The following is a 25827-nucleotide window of genomic DNA, read 5'->3' on the forward strand; positions in this document are numbered from 1 at the left end:
TTTCATTGTCTGATGTTGGTTCTACACATTCTGCAGCGCATTCGTTACAGTTTATGAAGAATAATTTTTAAAAACAGAAAGGCAAGAATAGAAATTTATAGACGCTCCGAAAGTATTGTTTATTCTAAAACAAGCAGTTACAATTTTCATACAGAAAATGTATGAAATTCTTAAGGATATTCTTTGTCTTCTATAAATTTCATTTGATTATTTCTTCTTTCTCTTCATTGGTCACGAAACTGAAGAGCTGTATCGACCTTAAAATCACTTTTTCAGGCGCTCTTTGTTGGCCGCTTATCATTCTTCCTTCCGGTATATTTTCCATCCTACCTTCACCATTCCTTCCGTGTGCACTCACATCTGCTAACCCTCTCGCAAAATATTTTCCGTGCCTCCCCCCAAAACATGTAAAACATCCTGTGAAGGAGTGGACATTCTGTATACTTTCTAGAATAATGTTACCTCATTTCTTTGTCACTCCGCCCTTTATCTGCAGTACGTCAGTAGCAGAAAGCTACAGTGACAACTGAAAATGGCGGCACAGAATTGTTGCCAAGATCCAAAAAATTAAGATGTGTAAAATTTCGGTTTTAACACCCAAATGCGATCTACAACGGAAATACGAACTGTCGCAGTGTGGTAACATTCTTCTGGGAAAACGCGTATTTTTTCGCCGGTCACGGTAGCCGAGTGGTCTAAGGCATGTACTGTCTTAGCTCGCTTGGAAACCTGGATCGTGGGTTCGAATCCCACTCAGGGCATGGATGTTTAGTTTGTATGTGTGCGTTTTTCTGTGTTTGTATACAGGTAGAGGCCTTGCGACGAGCTGATCACCCGCCCAAGGAGTCCTACCGAATGTTTATGATCTAGAAAAACCGAAGTGAACGGAGAAGTTCATGGAGGTAGGCCTAGGCCCACTGGGGCTGTAGTGCCAAGGAATATATATATATATATTTTCAGTATGAAACTTAATTAAAATCTGTCGGGCAGAGCGATCTTGCTACCCGGTCACAGACATGAAGTGTCCATATTGGTAGGTCAGTGTTTTTATTTTGTCTAAGAACTAATAATTTAGTTGGCACAACAACTAGATCACGGGCTAGATGATCGTGGAATCGGGGTTCGATTCTCGACAAGAACAAACTACATTTTTCTTCTTCACGATATTCAGGCTGGCTCTAAGACCCACACACCCTCCTTTCCAATGGGTACATGGGGCTCTTTTCCCGGGGGTAAAGAGGTCGGTGCTTTGAGCCGACCCCTCTTGTAATGCCGAGGTTAAGAATGAGAGAGCTATACCTACGCCCCCCCCCTTACGTCTTCACGTCGTGGTACTTAACAAATTAAGCCCAGGGATAAGTTTACCCTTCCCTTACCTCACGGAATTAATGCTAAACTAAAAGGTAAACATATACATGTGCTTAATGGGTTAAGCACCACGCCGTAAAGACGCATGGGGAGCAGACTTATAGCTCCGGCATCCTTAACCTCGGCATTAGAGGGAGGTGAGTACTAGAGATAGGACCCGTAGCCTAGTCACCATATTAACTGAGTTGTCTGGTCCATATACATTCAGTAAGTTATTTAAAGGCGTTAGATGTTCGGCAACGTAATTTTTTGCTGAAGGAAATTGTGTACAAAATAATTTTACATCATAACTAATTAATTTCATGTTTTTTTATTGATAATGGGGTGGGACCAAGTCCCTTGTACTGCGGCCACTTCTGGCCTATTGTACCAGCCCCAGATGATAGGTGAGGGTGATTGTGGAGCAATTGGTGGAATGAAGATTGGCGGAGTAAACCGAAGTACTCGGAGAAAACCTGCCCCAGCGCCACTTTGTCCACCACAAATCCCATATGACCAGACCCGGGATCGAACTCGGGCCGCCACGGTGGGAAGCCAGTGACTAACCGCTTGAGCTATGGCGCCGCCACTAATTTCATGTTGATGAGTCCTTCTTGAGGAACCACCAGTCGCTCAGCTACTCAAGAATTTTCCAACGTCTTATGGGATCCGAAAGTTGAGTTCCCTTTTCATAAGAGCCCGCCATTTGTCCTTATCCTGAGCCAGATGAATGCAGTCCACACCATTCTATTCTATTTCTCTAAGATATAATTTAAAACAATTTTACCTAATACCGATGTTAAATGCGAGCAGAATTTATCTACATACAAGCCTACACTTCCTTCCTCCTTCAACAGTTTATGTTTTTATTCTTTTTTTGCAAAAATCTCTACGCTCTTTAAATTGTATTAATTAAACTTTAGGCAAAAATATCTTTGTTTCTGCTGCGGAGTTCTTTTTCGGTCACATTTCAAAATGGTACTGTTTATTTCTAATTAAATAATTGTGAAAGGCAACAACAAGTTTCACGTGAATCTCTTATCACCAGAAAAATATATAAAAGTGTGTCAAGGAAAATCTCAGAAAATGCAGGAACTGCAGCAGGTAAAAAACCCAAAGTTGTAGCCCCATCTTCGGAACTTCCATATGTAGTCCCATCTCCATAGCTTCATGGCTTTCATTCCATGCACTCTTATGACGCCCTAACAGACCCACCCTCCACATTAAATCACTATATTAAACAAGATATCAACATTTTCCATCATACACCATGTATTAGTTCCAGACGTGATAAAATATGTCAATGGCATTGAAACGAGATTCATAATAATTTGTACTTTGTTTCAGAAGTTGGTAATTCTGAGAAGTGAAGCGTGTCATGCAGAATGATGGACAGCGCCATCTTCATCGCTACCAAGAACATATATATAATCATCACTGTTCAGTAGTATTATGTTGTGAATATGTGAAATGATAAGTACAGTTGACAGGGAATCCTTCCGTGAACATATATCGTTTCCCTGTAAAAGACTGTACACAACAAATTCATGACCTCACTTTTGAAATCGAGAGTTCTATACACAATTCTTCCCAGCAGTTGCCAGAGAAGTCCTGGATATGCGCAAGACTTTTTGCGTCCGGGACAGAACAAAGTTTGTCTAGGTCTTTTCAGGCGTCTAGGGTGGTCGGTGTAAAGAAGCGTTTGTAGGTTATCACAGATGGAAGCTTTACCGTATTCATATTCATTTGGTTATATCCATTCAGACTGTAGTATCATAACGCAACATTCGTCACTTCCATCGTCGTTGTTATTATTATTATTCTTGTTAGTAGTAGTAGTAGTAACAGGGTGCTGAGGAGAATATTTGGATTGAAGAGAGATGAAATGACGTGAGGTTGGAGAAAACTGCATAATGAGGAGCTTCATAACTTGTACTCTTCTCCAAGTATAATTAGAATGAGCAAGTCAAGGAAGATGAGGTGGGCAAGGCATGTAGCACGAATGGGGGATAAGAGGAATGCATGTGGGATATTTGTGGGAAAGCTAGAAGACCACTGGGAAGACCAAGCCGTAGGTGGGTGGACAATACTAAACTGGATGGGATGGTATGAATTAGATTGATCTGGCTCAGGATAGAGACCAGTGGACGGCCCTTGTGAACACGGCAATGAACCTTCGGATTCTATAAAATGCTGGGAAGTTTTTGAGTAGCTGCACAATTGGCGGCTTCTCAAGAAGGGCTCATTTCCGTGAGTGAGTGAGTGATTACTGGTAGTAGTAGTAGTAGTAGTAATGTTGTTCTTACTTCTTCACCTTTTTGGAAAACGTTTTTGACAAATTTCAATTTAGAGCGTAGTATACAATATACCTACGTCAGCATTTACAGATTTAATTTGGCACTCGTAAAATGTTTGCGGAACCACCAATGATATTCTTATATGTGGAGCTGAAAACTAGACCACAAATACGCAAGGATTATAACAGTAACAACATGTTAAAACTGCGGCATGATGTATTATTTAATTGGTTGTCGGTAGAAACAAATCAGGTTTCATATATGTGAAAAATGAAGCTTGAAAAATAATAGGCCAAATGCAATTTTCTTTTTTCTTCAGAAATTATTTTTATCTTCGTCTCGATACTGGAAAAGTGAATTCTCAAATCTGGTGTCACATTTAGTCTTATGCTCCTTTTCCGGAACACTAGGTTTCCGCGGAACATAATCTGGGAAATGCTGACATTTAGTAAGAGCATGGGGACAAACAGAGCGCAGGCGCTGTGATGTTGCCATTTCAATTCAATTAATGTTTTCACCACAGTCATATAGATGCAAAGTAATTACGTCTCAGAGTACACTGAAATGACTCCATATGAGTGAACGCTAATGGAAGAAACAGACCATACGCTCTGTAATCGATTATTAAAGGCGACGAATTACAGTGCATATGGTTTAAATATTTTTTCAATAAATTCTTACTATTAGTGCTATTATTGTATTGACTGTCAAGGCCCTAAAATAATGGCTCATTATCTGAATGTGCTTCTCACAGATGGCGCTCTGTTTAACACTGTTCATGTTGTGTTACAGTGATGAAACGCAGCCCCAGCTGCATCAGGAGGTGTGTGGAGCAGGGGGCCTTGCATCCCATCCAGTGCCATTCGCTATGTTGACGTCGTTAAACATCGAAAGGTACTGAAAACATTACATTCTGCTTCGCAGAAAAAGAGCCTTTGGAGCAATAACTAGTTAATGTTTTATGGAACGCAAGTGGGGTTTAGTGCCAGAGCCGGTTCTCATCAGTTCGTTAGAAAGGGAAATGTCACAGAAAAAAAAATGCCCAACATGATCAGACATAGGCACACAATCAATAAATTATAACTTTTTTTTTCAATTCTAGAAAGGGAGACAATAAATAGTAGGAACGGGCAATTGGATGTGTGGACCGGTAGTGACAATTCTGACAGCCCAATCTTGCATCAGTGTTCCTCAGACTTCTGTTTCCGGAATCCTTTTGGCTCATAACTTTTTTTCACTTACTGTACACCCAAGACGTAAATAGAGGTCTAAAATATAAGAAAAACAATAAACAGGACGGTTTCTGCACGGTGTACAAACTATAATATTTTTTGTTTCGATAATGATAGGAATTACAAATATAAATCACTCCGCCCAATGTGACCTGTAAGATTTTTACTATATGAAAACTTAACACCCTTACATGTTTCGGTCTCTGTGAAAACAGTGAAAACAACACAGCAGCCACGAGCTAAGCCTGGACGATATAAAGGACCTCCACATCAAGATAGCCAGGTGGCACATTATCTGCCCCATATAAGAGGGACGATAGGAGGACGAACACGAACCTGCATGGTTTACGAATTTTAATTATTGACAATCCAAAAAATTTTTAATTAGCATCAAGAAAGTTTATGCAATTTTATAAAAAACTTTACATTCCCAGGAAACTGCTGTGTTTGGAAAATGTGAAATGTCTATTTTGTGTACTATGTATTGTAACATATAAGTGTACGTACTTTACGTCTAAACAACTTATGTGATGGTGGTTTCCTATTTGTAGTGATGTTTGCCCTCTGAAGATGGTCCACAGAGACCGAAACATGTAAGGGTGTTAAGTTTTCATATAGTAAAAAACTTACAGGTCACATTGGACGGAGTGATTTATATTTGTAATTGTTAGTGTGACGGACCAGAATGAAACAAATCAAACTCAGGAATTTTTTTATTCTTACTGCAGCTTTGTGAATATTTCGAATAACATTTTCACAGTTCGAGTCTCATTAAATGCAGCATCCGTATTTAGTGTTTTGTTTTGTTGAACTGTATCACATTTATACATTTCGTCTCTGAGAAGTCTCGAATCGTATTGCTCTGCGTGGCAAAAACCCAAATATTCCCAATTAAACTGTAACATTTGCCCTGTAATACTGTTTTCACCTAATCGATACCGAAGAAATAATTTCGCGCCTAAGAAATGTGATATTTTAAGAACGCCGGGAAGCATTTTCGTATTTGAACCAGTCGATACAATTCTTATTACAAGAAATGAGTAATATTTTATTTTAGCGTCATATTGTGTGTCAGTCTCACAATATATGTATAATTCTATGACAACTATACAGTTTTCTACATTACGATATGTTTCGACCACTATTTTTGGCCATCTTCATGTAGTACTTACACAGTCACTCTCAACTCACTTCACTAATCCCCTTCCATTGGCCAATGTTTATAATTGGGGGTCATAATATTGTTTAAAATGTAGGGTTTTTAGTTTAACTTAAATAATTTGAATTATATCAGCCTTTGTACTAGTTTTCCGAAGAGTATGCGTTATGTTGCATCCGCCTTAAAATCGCTACTTTGGTTTAATTAAGTTAAAATAGAACAATTTTGAACCAGTTAAAATTAGACCAGTGATGGTTAATTATTATTCTTATTTTATTGCTATTTCTATATTTATTTTATTTAGACAATGTGACCCCCCCCCAAGTTACAAACATTGGCCAATGGAGGAGGAATAGCTTAGTGCGTTGAGAGTGACTGTATAAGCACTAAACGATGATAGCAAAAAAAAAAAAATGGTAGCCGATACACGTCGTAATGTAGCAAATGTATAATTGTCATAGAATTATGTATATTGTAGCACCGAAACTGAATAAAATAATGAAGAAATGAACTCATGTTGTCTATTGTTACGAATGCAGCTAAGTGTATACTTAACATTATATAAAGAGATTACAACAAATTTGAAGTTTAACTCAAAATCGTAGAAACGTTGGATATGCACAGCACATCAAAATACTATAATATACTCGTATGCCATACTCATAATAATATGTATGTCTGAGTGAAAGTTAATCTTGTGTTTAAAAAACAATTCTGCACATAATTATATTATCTTCCAGGAACGTCGACATACGAACGGATCTACACTGCACAACTAAAGACTGTTAACGTGCTCTAAAACCAATACGGACCGACCACGGGAATTCAGTTCTGTCGCCTAGTCGTCATTTCTTGTTGGTTTTAGTATATGAAATAAGGGCCTGTACATTTACCCTATAGTTTCCATGAAAGAAATGTGATGTATTGTGAAATAAATCTGACATGTATAAATAAATTTTATGTGAAAATAATGCGTTTACAGTAAATCTGTTTTGTGTATACTGCGTGTGTTTGGTTTTCTAAATGTTTGTACATGCCTCGGCTCCTGATTATGATATTTGTTTTTGTGTTTAATACGCAATGCATTACGTAAGACCGCTAGTAATTGTAAAAAGTAAAGCTATCCCTGTACCAGGCCGTGAAGGCCCATAGGGTTGTGAGATGTTGAGGGTCCCACACTATCTAAACAATCGGCTTAAAGATGGCGGTAAGGTTGTCAGCCTTATGCGCCGGCCGCGCTTTACTCCCCTGGAAAATTATTTAAGTAATTCCTGGTACTCATTTCTGTTAGAGGCTGAGTAAACCCCAGGGCCTAGTGCGGCTGGAAGGATTAGGTCAACTGAAAAAATATCCAATGACCTCATCGGGACTTGAAGCCGCGACCTTCCGTCTTGTAGTGTAGCCCCTCAACCAAGTACGCTATCGCGTGCCCAACCTAGTAATTGCACTTTTTTTAAATTCTCTTAGTGGGGGGGTGGAGTCCAGCTGGGTCCACTCGGCACGGCGGCCACTGAATGGCCTATTGTACCTGCCCCAGGTGATTATGATGGACATTTTGGTGGAATGTAGATTGGCAGGGGAAACCGAAGTACTCGGAGAAAACCCGCCCCAGCGCCACGTTGTCCACCACAAATCCCACTTGACCAGACTCGGGATCGAACCCGGGCCGTCGTGGTGGGAAACTGTACACTTGCTAGTCTTTCGAATGGTTCAGCACTCTGTAACAGAAAAATACAAAACGTATGTTGTAAATATCTTTGCCTTTGAGTTGCTTACCAGAGGGTATAATTCCTGCCACGGCTGACTGGAACTTTTCGAAAGCACCGTTGGAACAAATGATTGTGCGAAGTTTATGAGCGGTTGTAAGAATTGTGGAGAAGTAGTGTACGGTGTGTAAAATATGTTCATTGGCGTTATGTTGTTTAAGAGTTTGGTTAGGTGAAATGCCGACAGTTAAAATCGAGCGTATTGTGAGTTGCAGTAGTGAAGATTCGGTAAGTGAACGACCTCTTTGATAGATTGTTGTATTCTTGATTAGTCGTAACCACATAACCCAGTACTGTATTATCCTGATTTCAACAGAACTACCCAGCGGCGAATCTCTTGAGCTGTGATAGCAAGACTTGGAAGTGTAAAAATGCAGGAGAGAAGCAGGCCTCTGTCGTTCTCCAGTTAGAAAGAGAAGCCGTCATTACTTCTGTCGATGTTGGAAATGAAAACAGTGCATTTATTGAAGTGTTGGTTGGTCGATCAAGTACACCTGATTTGGGGTTTGAGGTACTTCAAGTTTATTATAAATGGACTTTCAGAGAACAGTGTCAAGTGTAATTACGTTCTTACTCTGTACCTCAACTTCCCCATATGCCTTTATGGCATAGGGCTTAGTCACATAATTAAGTCCAGGGACGTCTACCTGAATAATTAGTGCTGTCTCTGAGTACTTAAGCATGAGCCTTTGTTAGTGAACATGCACTGTTGTACCAAATGCAGTTGGTTACCTGAAAGAGGGCAGAAGCCCATATTTTAGACATTTGGTATCTGCCCATTTCCAGCTACCTGATGAAGTTGTAACAATTGGTAAATGTGCATTTGGCACAATAGTACTTGTGCTATTATGATGGCTGATCAGCAGCCAAGTGAAGTGGTAATGTAAAGGTAAAGTTGTTTCTGTGCTTAACTAATTAAGCAGTACACCATGAAGGTGTATGGGGGTGGATGTATAGATCCACATTTTCTTGACCTCGGCACTAGTTGGAAGTGAGTGGTCAGCTTCACGCCTCTACTGCTTTACCCTCGGGGAAAGAATCCCCAGTACCCATTGGGTAAGAGGTTGGGTGGACCCCAGAGCCAGTCTGGACGGTTTGGAGAAGAGAAAATTCTTGCCCCCACCGGGACTCAAACTCTGACCCCTCGGTTGTCCAGGATAGCGCAGTCGCTATACCGACTGCGCTATCCTGGCTGAAGTGGTAAAATGCTCATAGAAAAAATTGTTGATTATTGGTATAACATTGACACCACTGAAAATACTCCCTTTGAATTTGTGTCTCTTAGAACTAAGAACTAACAAATTAACATTCAGCAGTTTATTTTGTACAGTGACTAAAATTGGGCATGATGTTGATTAGGTATTGTTGGTTGCATCATCATTCATGTCGCCGATGGAAGCACGCAGTGGTAGTAATCCCAACCGGGTGCGTATGTTTACATCAGACAAATTATCCAAGCCAGAGGCAGAGCAGAAGTGGGATAGAGTGAAAGTGGTGTGCACACAGCCGTTTAACAAGCATGTACAGTATGGTTTGGCATTCATCACATTTCACTCAGTGACCACTGAAGATAAACCTGCTGCTTTGAGCAACAAGCTTGGGCGTTTTCTTGTGAAGGATGACAATGATGAGTTGAACTCCATCAGTGCCGGGAGTCTGTTTGCACGACGGAAAGACGTTGAGACACAGCCTTTGAGAGGTAAGTTATTACAGCTAGGAGGTTACCTAGCACAATTAGGCCTACAGTGTATTATGTGATTCTGTTGATCTTGCACAGTGCAGCCATGAAGGAACTGGTTGTCTGTCCTTTTAGACGTATGGCTGTTCCCGATCTTCAGTATTGACATATTCTAAGCAGTAATTCTTTATACTAAATCTTGCACTTTAATTGATTCCCCTTTGGTTCATATTCAGAAAGTCTCAGGTTCAGATTTTGTCCTGAAGACCATCTATTACAGGTAAGGTGTTTTGTGGTTTTCTTCAGTTTCCCAAGAAAATGCTAGGCTAATACTTTCAGATTAGGCCATGACCCATTTCTTCTGTTACCTTCCTGATTTATTGTTAAGTAATTGCCCAGTTATTCAATTCAGTAGCCTGTGTGCTCAGCTCTTGATCATATCGTTAAATAAACTGTAAATAAATACATAAATAAGAAGTGATACTTGGTGGAACTGCTGATATTATACAGAATTAGACATTGTAACAAAATGTGCTTGCAATGAATGCACCGTTGCATTAGCATAATAAGCTTATGTTTTGGAAACCAGTAAAGCCTTTTTATGTTTATCTGACATGGCTTATTACCCAGAAATAATTTATATATTATGTTGCTGTGAAAATCTTGAGCTCCTTTTTTTACATGCCACTTTATATAATGCATCTTCATGAACCATAGATTTAAGTGGACCTGTTTCCTCATAGCCACAGAGCTGATCACTGGCCTATTAAGACACACCACAAACACTAGTAGAAAAGGAGCTGCAAATTTTGTGTATGATGTTCATAGTTAATGTACCTGCCCATAGGAGCAGCAGCAATTCGTGAAGCTTCATCACCAGCTTCTCTTGCAAGGCACAAACCAGTACAAAAGGCAAAACCTCTGAAACTGAAAGAAGAAGTTTCTCAAAAGAATGGTACTCAGAAAGCCAGGGGTGAAAATTCAGGTAAGGTCATGTTGTTAGAGTGTTAACCCAGTCACTGGCAAGAAATCTTCCATTCTGCTTTGTGTATTCTGTAAAATTGGATCATCAGAATTTATAGCAGGCACTCATAATGATTTATTTCCATCTCGAAGAACCTTAAGGTTTAGTTTCCAGGTGAATGAGTCATTATTATGAAATGGAAATTTTATGAATAATAATATATCATATACTCAAAGACTGACACAGTTCTAGCATGAAAATGTTATGGATTGATTCTGTAGGTATAAATTATCAAATTGGAATGGTGATAGAGTTACAGAAATGGGGTACTTCATAGGATTTTTATTGTAACATTTTCCACAATTTTCCCAGTAGGTAGCCATTGTCTGCATCTGCATTTATTGCTTGTGTTTCATACTTCTGTAGAGTATATTTACTGCCACCAAATATTTTGGAGCAGTTTTGCAGTGGTTATTTTATGACACTGTCAATAGCTAGACTATATAGTGTCAAATAGTAGGATGATAGATAAATGATGAATTGGAAGGAAGTGGCCATTGCCTAAATTGATGCATCGTCCTGCCATTCTAGCCAAGATTCAAACTGAGTGTCTTCTGAATATGGATTTAGAGCAGTACCGTTAAAGCAACCCATTTGGTATGAAAGATGTTCCCTGGAGCACGAGCAGTTTACAGTATGTTCTTTGTGTAGAACGTCACAACTCAAAAGCTAAGAAGACAGAAGAACCAGTTGTAAAGAAGCCCAGACCTCTTGGAAAACCATTTGGAAGGCTGCTGGAAGGTGTCACGCTAGTAATCAGTGGGTACCAGAACCCGCACCGGGCCAACCTGCGCACGATGGCTCTTGAGATGGGCGCACGCTACAAGTCAGACTGGGACAGCTCATGCACACATCTGGTGTGAGTTGCTGAGATCATTGCAGTGTATGGAAGAGAGATAGGTCTCTCTGTGTCAGCAATATATGTCTTCACACTTAATCACTGGGATAGCGGCCTCTGTAGTCTAGGGGTAACGTTCCCAACTCATGACTCAAGGTACGCGGGTTCAAACCTGGCGGAGGTCGTGGAATTTTTAAGGATGGAAAAATTCAGGGAACAAGTCCTCCAGGAGGGACTTTAAGCCGTGGGTCCCGTGTCGTAGATTTACGGTGCGTAAAAGATCCTCATGTCTTTAGGAGACCTCTGAGCAAAATTAGGCAAAGTTTCCTGCCCTAGTAGTTTCCAATGCCTCCAGTAGATGGGGAAGTATCGGGTACCACTGCCAGCCTCGCTGGCTGAACGGGGCTGATAGCGAGCACCAGTACTGGAAGGGCATGATGACAGTAGAAATTAAAGGGGGACGCACAATAGATCAACAACTGGTCTCAGTGCATGGGGAAACCCACCCCCTCCAAATAATAATAATAATAATAATAATAATTATGGGATGGTCCATGGGTAGCCCAGTCATTACAGTGATTGTTCTGAATTTATGTACAGGCATTGGTTTTTCCCTTTGCCACAACCGTTGGGCCCATCCAGTCTGTACTAAATGGAAATAAGATCAAAAGATCTTGAAAGTGGCATAGGTGGACTAGCTCTATCTATTGTGCCCAACTGAGTAGGTTTTACCTGAGGACAGAGACAGAATCCAGTTTCCAAAACTTGTTTTGAGAAATAAACAGGACGGTTTTTAAATATAGGCAAGATGATGGATAATGTCCAAAAACATGTTACAAGTAGCTGTACTAAATGGGTTCTGTAATTTCCTTCATCAGGAATAGTGCAACTGAAGTGTGATGCCTGTTTACACATTTATTTACTGTCATCTACAGTTCATGGAGATTTACTGTGATGCCCAATGAAAAGGCTAAAGTTAAATTATGCCTTTGCTTAAGCATCATCGATGATGAAGGTGTGTGGGAGCTTGGAGGTAAAATTCATAACATTGTTTATTTTTCAGATACCTGCAAATCTTGTCCAAGTTGTTTAAAATTATTATGTCAGCCGTGCTTTTGCTGCCAACTGTAGAAGTTTATTTTGTAAAAAAAAAAAAAACACCCAAAGCCTAACCATAGAATTTGTCCCTAACAAGAAGTCTACAAGGATAGGCTTTTGATTTCGTTTTTACAAATACAATTTCTGTGATTTGCAGCACTAACATGGCAAGTAATATTGCAGTAAAATTTGAAGATACTTGGGTTACTCATTAATATGTAGTAAAGGTAAAGGTTCTGATTGCAGAGGCTGCGCAGTCTAAGGCATGAACTGTGTTTGCTCACTCAAATGCAGGGATCATGGGTTCGAATCCAATGCCAGAACTGGATGTCTGTATTGTGTGTGTTTATTCTGTTTTTGTGTTCTCTCTATAGATAGAGGCCTTGTGACAGGCTGATAACCCTGTCCAAGAGCCCTACTGACAGTGTACAGAATCAAGAAACTGAAAAGGCGGCTAAGGCCCAATAAGGGGCTGTAGAGCAATAATAATTCAGTTTAATTCTATTCTTTATTATTTATGTGCTGAGTCAACAGCTACAAGACCAATTACAGACACAGCACAGTGTGCTGGAAGGTAACAGACATGGCTGAATTTGAGATGATCTTTCAGCATTTAACTTGAAAGGCTGAGTAAAATCATGAAAAGCCTTAGTATAGTCATTTGCAGGGCTGAAATGTTAACCTGGTCCCTACAGAATGAGTGTAGTTGTGTAACTGTGATGTTTTATCTCCTGTACTCAATCTGAGCGTTAGCTTGAGGTATGTGGTCACTGTTATGGTACCGACTGCAGTATGAATTGAACAGGGAGCAGGCTTGCCTCCAGGGCTCTTTTGGGCCAGGCAGTGAAGGGAAAAGTAACCCTAAAGAAAATGGAAACATGGTAGAGCTGTTGTGGCTGCAGTATGCGATACTCAAAATTTGTCATGCTTTACATCTTGAGTGTGTTACTTTGTACATTGGCTGCACCATAGCTCAAACAGTTAGTCGCTGGCTTCCCACCGTGGCGGCCCAGGTTCGATCCCAGGTCTGGTCAAGTGGGATTTGTGGTAGACAAAGTGGCGCTGGGGCAGGTTTTCTCCGAGTACTTCGGTTTCTCCTGCCAATATTCATTCCACCAATTACTCCACAATCACCCTCACCTATCCTCTGGGGCTGGTACAGTAGGCCAGAAGTGGCGGCAGTACAAGGGACTTGGTCCCACCCCACTTACTTACTTACTTACTTACTTACTTACTTACTTACTTACTTACTTACTCATGGAGCTGAGCCCTGCTGGAGGAGAGTCCAATTCTGCAGGTACTCAAGAAGTTCCCAGCATTTTATGGAACCCAAAAGTTCATTACCGTGTTCACAAAAGCCCCACTGGTCCCTATCCTGAGCCAGAGATATCCAATCCATACCATCCCATCCTATCTCTCTAAGATCCATTCTAATATTGTCCACCCACCTACACCTAGGTCTTCCCTGTGGTCTCTTTCCTTCTGGCTTTCCCACCAATATCCTATACGCATTTGTCTCCCCCATTTGTGCTACATGACCTGCCCATCTCATCCTCCTTGACTTGATCATTCTAGTTGTACTTGGAGAAGAGTAAAAGTTATGAATCTCCTCATTATGGAGTTTTCTCCAACCTCCTGTCACTTCATCTCTCTTTGGTCCAAATATTCTCCTCAACACCCTGTTCTCAAACACCCTCAGTAGCAATAAAAAAAAATAATACTATGTACATTATATAATGTTGCTAGAACTAATGAACTGCAGTATGTTACAGCCTGTTCAGACAAGTTCTTTGTGAATTGCTACAGACTGAAGTGTCTAGAACTATATTTCTGTTCTTTTTTTTGTGTGGTTATGAAACTTTGTCTCTCACTGTGAGGAGGAAAGTGATGAAGAGGATATTTTGACTATAAATACGAGTATATGAATGAATTAGAAATGAAAAAAAATATGTATAAGAAGAAGCTTGATTACTAGGGCATGGTTGTTTAAATGGGCCAGATATACATTACAAAAAATAAAAAAGGTTACAAAATTTTAAATTGAAAATATTTTATGCCAAAGTGAGTATACTTTGTTACTTCTTTTGTTGCTCATGGATCTGAATAATGTGGTGTTCCAGGTGTGCATTTCCTAACACACCAAAATTCCAGCAGGTCTGGGGGAAAGGGCATATTGTGTGCAAGGATTGGGTTGAGAACTGTCACAGCAAGAGGAGACGCCTTCCATGGAGAAGGTTGGTGTCATTGACTATAGAATTGTTATATGAGACAGAAGAATTCCTATTTTCATGTTATGACAATAACAGTTTGATGAATGTCTTTTGTTAAGTGTTCCTGTATGTTGATGACATACTGTATTCATTACCCTTTACCTTTCAGATTGTTTTCTGCACTTTACCTTCCACAGAATATGTTTAAAATTAAACGTTATGTATCTGTTTGGTATTCACATTTTTAAGGGCTGCCAAAAATCCCAAAGAATTCTTTTTGGCACCACAGACTTGTATTCCCTGTTATGATCAGATCTTTAGATCGTGTTCTGTAGCAGAAATGTTGCAGCATGTGGTACTTTTGAAAACATTCTTCTGGATGTAGCCCAAGCCTTCTGATATACAAGTTTTCCATATTCCAGCTTTCACTTCTCCATTTGAGCACACAATAAAATCCATGTTGTTGCTGTTCTGATTGTAGTAGATGTTCAGTGAGGCATTCCTTCATATTGGATGAGGGTTAATTACCATTTAAGGCGAGGGGCAAATTGTTCATTATGTCTGAAACACACAGCAGGACTAATTTTATTGGTATCTTATGGTTTCTGTTCTTCTGCTATAGAATCTTCTGTTCATTGTAAAGCAAGAAACTGTTGGCAAATGAAACATTCAACAGGTAGGAAAGCAACTTCAGAGACTCCCTGTGGGAGGTATAGTGTTGTAGTTATCACCTTTGTCAGTATCTCTGAATGCTTATGGTTCGATTTCATTGACAGTTTTTCCACTTCAGTTTGTCCTCACTTTTTTTTGTAGCAGTTCATTACTGATATTGTGTCAGATGCCAGATATAACGACACTGATAGGTTTATCCGTTCTAATTGCTACCACTTCATGCATGTTCACTTTCATTCCCCCCTCCTTCCCCAAGAAATATTAGCTCACACGGCATGTTTAACCACTGTGATCAGTCTACCCAGTTTGGATATTTCTGTGATGTGGATTCACCTTATCGCAGTGAGGTTAGTAGCTCATTGGGAAGGTCAGTATGATCGGAGAAATTCTTCTTGGATATCTGATGAGGGCCTGATTGAGGTTAGCTGTTTCTAATGGACTGAAGGGAGTAGGTGTCTTCCATCTCCACCCCCCACCTGAGGGTGGAAACAGATCCAGTTTTTATTAGTGACTATAGACGGGGTTCGGATTGGTAATTGGATTTATTGACCACGTACAAGTCATAACAACAAATAAGTATAACACTGGTGCTGATTTTCATGCTACAAATCACTCCACACTAGATTTTCTCAGTCTGCTGTCACTAGTCTTCTTAACAGCTCTCAATAATGGATATTCCTTTACAATGTTTTCTCTATCGGTTTCCTGCCAACGGATTTTAACACAGGAGCTATAACATTGACGCCTCAGATATCACTGTACTACAGAACACACAGAGTCTTCCCTTCACAGGCTGTCTTTCAAATCTGAACTGAACTGCACTCCGTACTTCTGACGCCTCGATTCCTCAGTTTGATTAATTTGCTCCAAATCTCATATCCTGGCAGGCTGGCACCTCAGGCTAGATTGACTCAATTTTAGTTCTCTTACTCTCTATTGCACTCCATTGTATGCCATTGTATTCCAGTTCTCTTAACAACTTCTGAACTCTCAGTTACAAATCTCTAATCTCCCTAGCTACAGACAGACTCTCATTATATAGCCTTGGGTCAGACCCCGTAGAAAGCACCATTTCCTCTATTATTGTGAAGCCACGTTTATTGCATCATTGCCTAGCAGCAGGTTGATGTGTGTCATGGCTGTGGTTGTGCTTTAGACCAGACACATTGTTGTAGTGTGATCATGAATAACTCCATTGTGCTGTGGCGCAATGTTTTTGTGAAACATGCTAACCTGAAGTTAACCCTAATTGTGTGTGTGTCACATGACTGAGGTAGCATTTCACTTGTTCAGCAGGCCCTGGGAGGTCTAGCATCACATTTTCTACATTATAAGTCTCATTACTGTCAATTTTAAATTTGGCCTCCAGAGTCAGTAGTGGGATATTTGAATATGGAGGATATGGTTTAAATGTGAAGAAACAAAGGAAGATTTTGTGCAGTGCATGACTAGTCTCATATTTTGCAATTGTTCTCATAATTTTCAGGTTTGCCCTTGACAAACGAGACCAGAACAAACCGGAGAGTGAGGATGAGATTCCAGAGCTGGTGCAGGGTTAGTAGGCCACATTCTTCATTCAGCATCGCTTCCATTTTGTATAAACTGAACAGAAAGTCTCCACCCTCTTTTTCTTCTCACAATTTTTCCTTTTAGATCCTAAAGGAAACAGGTATCGATTGGCGTGAAAGAAGATTGATTAGCAAATTGTACATGGATCAGAAAGTTAGACAGAGGGGAGACAAGAAGTGTGCAGATTGGAAGAGGAGTTCGACAAGGATGCTGTTTATCACCAATTCTGTTCAACTTGTACAGCGAATGCCTTACCAAGGAAGCTCAGGATGGGCTCGGAGACTTCAAATTAGGAGGGCAAATTATTCAAACTGAAATATGGAGATGACCTTGTGTTAATGGCTAAGGAAGAAACTGTGCTACAGGGCATGATTGATAGCTTAATTGAATGCTATGGCGTGGAAATGAATGTGGAGAAAACAAAAGTAATTAAAATTTCGAGACAACCAACCCCAGTAACAATAAAGATAGACCAAAAACAACTGGAGAATGTGAAATGTTTTAAATATTTGGGTAGCTTGTTAACAGATGATGGAAGGTGTACTAGTGAAATTAAATCCAGGATTGCCATGGCAAAAGCTGCATTTAGCAAGAAGAAGAATCTTTTTACCAGCAAATTGGACTTAAATTTGAGGAAGAAACTAGTGAAATGCTACATTTGGAGCATAGCTCTGTATGGGGCTGAAACATGGACACTTAGGGCAGTAGATCAGAAACATCTGGAAAGTTTTGAAATGTGGTGTTGGAGAAGGATGGAGAAGATCAGTTGGACCGATTATGTGAGAAATGAAGAAGTGTTAATTAGAGTTAGTGAGCAGAGGAATATCCTACATGAAATAAGAAAATGGAAGGCTAATTGGATTGGTCACGTTTTACGCGGAAACTGCCTTCAGAAAGAAGTTATCGAAGGAAAGATAGAGGGGCGGATAGAAGTGACAAGAAGACGAGGAAGAAGACGTAAGAAGATGCTGGATGACCTTGGGGACAGAATAGGATACTGTCATTTGAAGGAGAAAGCTCTAGATCACATTAAGTGGAGGAATTGTTTTGGAAGAGACTGTGGACCTGTCGTCTGACATTACTGATGATGATGATTTCCTGTCTTCTTGATGTTCTCCAGTATCTGACATGACTGCTTATTCTGGGGTGTCCCAGAGGTTTATTTCCTAAAAATTTTAATTCTTGTTCTTCTCACGACCCTTGCTTCTCATTTCTGTGTTATTTAATGTTGCTTTTGGTATTGAGACTGTAGCATTGGATGATAGCATGACTGACGAATTGAAGAGGATTTGAAAGGATGTGATCATGATCTGAATGAGGTAATATTCTGTTGTTTGCTTAAAGGGCTTGTGGTAAAGAAGGAAATTCCATAGGGTAATTGACTATCCAGCCACGATTTGAACCAAGCACCTTCTGAATACAAACCTGGAACATTCCCTATAGACCAGTTTAGTTCTACTCAGTCTTTTTATATGATTAAACTTATGCCTGGTATGTTTATGCTCCGGCTGACACACCACACTCTGAAACTGACTGTACTAGTGTGAGCTAGGGAACTAATAAGGTGAAGGAGAGAAATGCATTGCTTATTATTATTATTATTATTATTTTTATTATTTGGAGGTGGTGGGTTTCCACATGCGTTGTGACCATTTATTGATCTATTGTGCGCCCCCCTTTAATTAGTCTAACTAGTCGCCCTTCCAGTACTGGTGCTCGCTATCAGCCCCATTCTGCCAGCAAGGTCAGCCCTCTCTGGTAGTGGTCCCCAATACTTCCGCATCTACTGGAGGAATTGGAAACTACTTGGATGGGAAACTTGTCTAATTATGCTCAGAGGTCTCCTAGAGACATGAGGATCTTTTACGTGCCGTAAATCACATGGGACACACGGCTTAAAGTCCCTCCTGGAGGACTTGTTCACTGAATTTTTCCACCCTTAAAAATTCCACGACCTCCGCCGGGTTTGAACCCGCATACCTTGAGTCATGAGGTGGGGATGTTACCCCTAGACTACGGTGGCCACTTAATGCATTGCTTATGTCAGGAATAAACCAACAGCAAGCATGGTATAATATTGTTAGGGTAGTGAGTAGGGGACTGCAAGGGGTGGGAATGTAGATAGCATATGAGGGAGACAAGGCTTGGGTACAGAGGTTTAGTGAGGGGACTGCTTGAAAGTGTATTATGGCATATATTGCACCGTCTCCTCACACCAATCGGTGATGTATGTAAAGTCGTTACTATATGCATTATTTTCACTGTAGGCTACATGTATGAAGTACATACACGTCCAGTCTCCATTAGATATTTACAGTGTAACTGAGCTTCCATTGTGCTCTAGTCCCTCTTGGCTGGCTCATTTAATTATTGGGAATTTCAGAATGCAGATCAGAGATGGTAGTCTTGAGCTGGCCAGGATGTGGAGGAGGCATGAACCATCTGACTAACTCCATGGAATGGCCGTGTCATAGCTCAGGTGGTTAGTTGCCAGCTTCTAACCATGGTGACTCAGGTTTGAGCCTGGATCTGATCGTGTGGGATTTGTGGTGGACAAAGTGGCATTGGGGCAGGTTTTCTCCAAGTACTTTGGTTTCCCCTGCCAGTTCTCATTCCATCAATTGCTCCACAATCAGCATCATCTATGACCTGGGGCTGGTACAATACGCCAGTAGTGGGTGCAGTACCAAGTGGACTCAGTCTCAGTAACTCCATCGAACAGGGTACTGATAATCACTGAGCCTTTTAAAGAATCTTAAGGTTCACATCAGCCTGCCACTGGACTCAGCTCTGAGCCTGCTTGCTGCCCGCTTCTGCTGGTTTCTTGTTTGCTGTGCTCTTTGACCCTGAGGATGGAGGCAATATGTTCTACTGAATTTTTGACTTCCTCTGGACTACACAGCAATGCAGCCTAGAAGACTGTACTCTTCAGTTCTGTTATGTTAGTGCCGCTCCAATATATATTAACTCTTCAACATTTACAAATGATACATGTACTTACCGGCATACTTACTTTTCTCTTTGTTTACTGCTAGACCAACCTCCCTTACTGGCATGTAATAGAATGTCTGTGTTGTTCTTTGTGGAATTTGTGTTTTTTCCCCAGTAGATTAAAATCATCATTGTAACATGTTTAAATACTGAGGCTACTTGATGGACAAGGGTGGTATCAGGTACTGTAGAATACTTGTGTGACATGATTCATATCAACTGATAGACACGTGTCATGTGGGTTTGTTTAGATGTTCCTGACCCACCCTGTCAGCAAGACACTGGAGGACTGAGTGGTGATGATGATGATGATGGGCGGCCTCAATCAGGGTCTGACACAGAGGATGAGATCGAGAGGTTGGTTTTTTTTTTGACTGTTATTTCAAGTAGCTGGGCTGTTTAACAGTATTCTTTTATCAAATGGCAGGATGATGAATTGGGAAGTATGTGGAATGGAATTGTGGCAGATTTCAAGGTTAATTTCTGGAACTGCAGGAAATATGTAGGTCTTATAGTTATTTGGTGGCCAGGCTGAGGTGGAACCCAGTAACCTTGCTGTATGAAGGATAAACAGTAACCATTACACCATATTATTGGTTTTATATTTTTTATACTGTCTGATGTTGAGTGTATACATGACAAATAACTTCACGCCTTAGTGGATATAGCGAATTTTATTTCACATTCGCTCTTACAATCACACAATTTACAGATTCACAATTACTGCTATCTGCAGTATCACAAATACCAGACTGCAAATGCCAGAATACAACTGACTGGTTGCTGGCTAACTCATTACTCTCCGCTGGCTAGATTGAGAACTCAGAACTGACTGCTGGTGTCCTGCATAGCGCGACACGTCACACTACCAAACATAATGGTTCAGACGTTAACATATCTGCTTAATATTTAAGAGGCACCAGGTTATGTTCTCAGCCTAGAGGCTCCTAATGTCACTTAGGTTCTCTGTGGTTTTTCTCAATTCTTAACATAAATACTAACTAGCTAACCAACTCCATGGAGTAGAATCCTTATTGAGAAGTTAATAGGGAATTGTCTAGTCAAGAAATTCTCAGTATTTTATGGGACCAGAAGGATTCTACCACTGGTCCTGGTCCTGAATGGTGTGAACACAGTCCACACCCTGCCATACATTCATATTATTCTCCCGTCTATGTCTAGGTCTTCAAAGTTGTCTCCTTCAGATATTGCCAGCAGAACTTCATATGCATTTCTCTTCTATCTGATGCATGCTACATGCTCTGCCCATCCAATCTTCCTTGTTCTTGATCATCCTAATAATATTCAACATGGAATTAAAATTATGAAGCTCCTCGTTATGCACCTCTCTCCAGCCTCCTATTACATCCTCTTTCGTAGCTCCAGATATTCTCAGGACCATGTTCTCAAACACTATCAGTTTATGTTCTCTTAATTTAAGAGACCAAGTTTCATACCCATATAAAAACAACAGGTAGAATTATAGTTTTATATATTTTAATTTGTTCTAGATAGCAGACAAGAAAGCATGATTCTGACCCAAGGGGTATGAAGAATTCCTTGAATTTATTGTGCTCATTATTTTTCTGTGAATATAATTTTTACATGACTGCATAGTGGTTTCTTAAAATAGGCAACTGGTTCCTTCCACATTTTTCCCAATTCATTCACATCCATATGATATCATATAACATATGCAGTTGAGAAACAATGGGACATGTTCAGATGTTATAATTATTTGTTATGATATGGCTACTCAGCCTCCTAGGTTTCTGTAGTCTGAAGAAGTCCATTACAGCAGTGTTGGAGTGTGTGAACCTTGTGTTGGCAGGGTGAGGGCTGTCAATCCATATGATGAGGACACGGATGTGGACAGTGATGGAGAGCTTCCTGCTACTGCCAACTTGCCTTTGCCGCAGTTACACGACTTCTTTGATGGAAAATGTTTCCATCTTCATGAGGAGCTGAGCGCAGTTGTCAGGAGCAAACTAAAGAGATACATTATAGCCTTCCGGGGGTAAAGTTTTTCCTATATTTATATGTGTCCTATGTAACATGTGGTTATTGCCTTGTTAACATACATCATAGCCTTCAAGGGAACTGGGGTAGCTCATTTGCTATAATGAGTAGGCTGTAGGGTGGGTGACTGAGAAAGTTGGGTTTGATTCTTGACAGAGGCAAGAAATTCTTCTCTGCAGTATCCGGCTTCCTACCCAGTGGGGAATGTGCTATTACTATATGCTGTGTGTGTTCTGTAAAATGTGAGTTTTTCATTTTATTAGTACATGTTTAGGCTTAAATTGTTGGTGTGATGTGAACAGTAGCCATCATTGGCAGTGCATGGAATATGTGTACAGGATTATAGAAGTTGTTTTGTACTCCACATGCGACATTGTTTTATAGAGATACTTGGTTCAGAATTTTGCATTTGTAAATTGTTTTACAAGAAGAGGAGGCCTGCAGCTTCAGAAAATGTGAAAGTTTATCATTTGTACCTTACTGTGTGTCTCCTGGACTTTGTGTAACTGTTGTATTTGTTTCAGGTCATTAGTGGACCAGTTGAATGGTGAACATGTTGACTTTGTAATTTCAAACAAGAAGGTATGTGTAAAATGATTTAGCTGGATTAAACAGACAGCAGAACACAACACAGGATACCAAACATGTCATCCACATTGTGAAGTTCATGTACAGGGGGAGAACCAGAGAAATCCAAATATTGATATTGGTAGTGCTTTAGGAGGGACAACTTCCAGTTGCCACAAGTACTCAGACTGCTGCTGGATCTATTGGGCCCTCTGCTGGCAACCCCTTAGAGATCCCTGTTTTCACTTAGTGGGGGGTTGGAGTCGAACTGGGTCCACTTGGCACAGTGGCCACTGATTGGGCTATTGTAGCCAGCCCCAGGTGATTATGAGAATTATGGAGAATTTGGTGGAATGAAGATTGACAGGGGAAACGGAAGTACTTGGAGAAAACCTGCCCGTGTCACTTTGTCCACCACAAATCCCACTTGACCAGACCTGGTATCAAACCAAGGCCACTGCGGTTGGAATCCAGCAACTAACCACTTGAGCTATGGCGCGGCCCTAGAGAGCCCTTACTATGAATGCTAGAGCCAGAACCAGCTTGATTGAGGCCCTTCTGAGATCCCTCACCTCTGATTATACAGAACTGAAGATCTCTGTTCTGTGAGCTAGAAATTTGTGATAATGGTATATTAATACAGTGATTAATTTGCTGGAGATTATCCATTGTCTTGATTTTTATTTTGAATGTGATTGTCTGCTTAATGAACATGTGCCACAGGTGAACCACTTTATTACATGTGTTTTAGTTGTAGGTTTTGATGTTCCCTCGATGGAGTGGTTGGTGGGTTGGGTAAGTTGCTGCTGGCCCTCGCCACCACGTTTATTCTTGGTGCCAGGCCCCATGGGGTTCATTACTCAATACTCATGAGACCAGATGGGCCAGGTGTCTAAAGATGAGGATATACTGATCATGTTGCTGAGTTACTCCCTTCCTACCAACTAATTTGAGTTAGAGGAAAGAAAATGGTGTGATAATAAAACCAATTTAATGGACAGTAATTTAACAAATGCTAGACCTAGCTGAAAACTGTGCCAGCAGTACTACATGATATAACAGTAAAAAAATAAAAGTAATACATAACTAAAATATAAATGCCAAAAAAATAAAAATTTAGCAATGAATTACATCTTAAGGGTAGCTACATTGCTACTCCAGTCATGTCCTTAACAGAATGAGAAGGAACAGGCTTGGTGTACATGTGTTAAAATTGCCACAGTGAAACAGGCAAGACAGGACAGAACTGTGTGCTCTCCAGTTTAGTTTATGGGACTTAATGAGAGATGCTCTCTTCACAGGTGCAGTCCAAACAACTGGTGGTGAAACCTGACTGGGTGTGGGCATGCAATGATGCAGGAACACTGTTGCCCACAGGACCATATCAGTTGATGTGACAGAGTTGTACAAAATTACATAACATCCAATTTATTCGGTCTGTTCTGCGTTACGAGTATTACCTGTGTTTTCTTTAATGAAAAATAAAAATGTTTTATACATTACCTTGATGTGTCAGTTTCCTTCTTACATGAATGTGTGCCAACTCTCATGGTGCACATATGCCACTCCTTGAGAAACTTCTACTGTTTTTAACTTTTAGCTGAGTGATTGGAGGCTCCATGGAGCTGGGTAGTTTGTTAGATTCTCAGAGAGTAGCATTTCTCAAGCCTTTGTTTCACTAGCAATTCCATTGTTTCCAGAACAAAAGCTAAAACCTCTGAAAGTCCTGTGCTGAATATAACATTTGCTCTCTTTGAGTTGAAAATGTGTAGCAGTGTTTGTATTTTTGAGATTGACCATACATCATAAGTTCACAGAATAAGCTTGATTATTGGAAAGTGCCGAGTTCAGATCGGAGCCAGGATAACTCAGTTGCAATAGTGATAGGTTACAGGCTGAAAGTCCAGGGTTCAGTTCATGACAGGGGCAAGAGAATTTTCTGTAATCCACAGTGTCCAGACAAAATCTGGGGCACACCCAGCGTCCAAAGTGCTATTTCCCCAGGAGTAAAACAGCTGGGTCATGAAGCTCACCACTGACCACCATCTAGTGCTGATGTCAAGAATGGTGGAGCTATACCTCCACTCCCCTGTACATATTGTGGCATATAGACTTTTTGCTAGGTAACATCCATGAAACAAACAGACAATGGCTGTTACTTGGCAATGGCCTGTAAACAGCAACAGGAATAGGAGAGTGAATTTCCTGACTACACAACATGTTTTTTATCACATTGTCACTACATGTTTCGACCTCAAGAGGTCATCTTCAGGTGTATGAACACGGCTGTATAATTACACGCGGTCACATTCACTTTCCACTCATTTGACCTTGTAGCTTTTCCAGACTTACGCTCACTAATATATCGAGTTCTTTTATAAAACACAGGTTAAAATTATTATTGTCACTTATGACATGAATTGAAGCTTGATTCACGAACTTTTAACTTTGAACCTTGATTCATGAACTTTTAACAATTAACAATTAAATTAGAATAATAATAATTTTAACCTGTGTTTTATAAAAAGAACTCAATATATTAGTGAGCGTAAGTCTGGAAAAGATACAAGGTCGAATGAGTGAAAAGTGAATGTGACTGCGTGTAATTATACAGCCATGTTCATATACCTGAAGATGACCTCTTGAGGTCGAAACATGTAGTGATAATGTGATAAAAAACGTGTTGTGTAGTCGGTAAATTCACTCTACTATTGATTAAACACACAACAGGATGCAAGAAACGATTAAAAGCAACAGGAATGGTGTTTTCTATGTTGTCCATGCCAATATGTTATAAGCAGGACAGTTAGTGAGGAGTTAGTTCATTCAGTTGAGTTGTGAGTTGGTTGGTGAGTGACTGAGTCAGTGAGTCAGAGAACTGCTGAGGTAAAGTTGTGAGCTGCTTGTAGCTAAGGCTGGGAATAGTTTGGGAATCCAGAGGAACGGGAACTTCTGCAATTGAAAGCCATTATTGAGCAACTGCTAGTGAAGATGTGACTGTGGACACTGTGTGTAATAGGGAATTTTAAGGTGTAGTCACGCGCTGTATCAAAAGAGTCCAATAAATTTGATCATAAATCCAAAACCCGTCTGTAGTCAACAATCAAGTTCCTTCCGTCAAATGTGACACTTTTATAAGTTTTCCACCTCGTCACCACCTGCCTTACATGTTTCGGCTCACCACGGAGCCATCATCAGAGGCATTTATAGTAGAAAAAGAAATCACCAACACACAAAACTTCACTTTGTTAAAAATAGCCACGTTCCAGTTAATTAAAATAATTACAATAGTTAAAATTGCCGAGAGTGTCGGTTCACTAAAGGTTTTCCACACACCACGGTAGCTTTCTTATTTTATTT

General features: G+C 40.3%; 1 protein-coding gene across 3 annotated transcripts; it reads left to right on the forward strand.

Moving 5' to 3' along the window:
• Window positions 1–7802: 7802 nt before the first annotated feature.
• Window positions 7803–23969, forward strand: LOC111871489 (DNA repair protein XRCC1). Of its 3 annotated transcripts, XR_002844030.2 has the most exons (12): window positions 7803–8029; window positions 8118–8312; window positions 9161–9500; window positions 10327–10464; window positions 11155–11362; window positions 14560–14673; window positions 16808–16875; window positions 20133–20238; window positions 21713–21898; window positions 22057–22142; window positions 22425–22482; window positions 23769–23809. XR_002844030.2 is itself a non-coding variant. In XM_023864646.2 (11 exons), the coding sequence occupies exons 1-11, from the start codon at window positions 7979–7981 to the stop codon at window positions 23862–23864; spliced, it is 1560 nt and encodes a 519-aa protein (XP_023720414.1). In that variant the 5' UTR covers window positions 7807–7978; the 3' UTR covers window positions 23865–23969. The 3 variants fall into 3 exon arrangements, 2 of the variants coding, with proteins under 2 accessions (XP_023720415.1, XP_023720414.1); XM_023864646.2 differs by lacking the exon at window positions 22057–22142 and having other exon boundaries at window positions 7807–8029; window positions 23769–23969; XM_023864647.2 differs by lacking the exons at window positions 8118–8312; window positions 22057–22142 and having other exon boundaries at window positions 23769–23969.
• Window positions 23970–25827: the final 1858 nt, after the last annotated feature.

This window comes from Cryptotermes secundus, unplaced genomic scaffold (genome assembly GCF_002891405.2).
Source record: "Cryptotermes secundus unplaced genomic scaffold, Csec_1.0 scaffold549, whole genome shotgun sequence".
Taxonomy (NCBI): Eukaryota; Metazoa; Arthropoda; class Insecta; order Blattodea; family Kalotermitidae; genus Cryptotermes; species Cryptotermes secundus.

Excerpts from the sequence above, each read along its gene's own strand:
- LOC111871489 (XM_023864646.2), top strand. The coding sequence starts at position 7,979 with ATGCCGACAGTTAAAATCGAGCGTATTGTGAGTTGCAGTAGTGAAGAT. Across the intron at positions 16,876-20,132 it reads GATTCCAGAGCTGGTGCAGG|ATGTTCCTGACCCACCCTGT; the intron begins GTTAGTAGGCCA and ends GGGTTTGTTTAG. Across the intron at positions 21,899-22,424 it reads TACATTATAGCCTTCCGGGG|GTCATTAGTGGACCAGTTGA; the intron begins GTAAAGTTTTTC and ends TATTTGTTTCAG.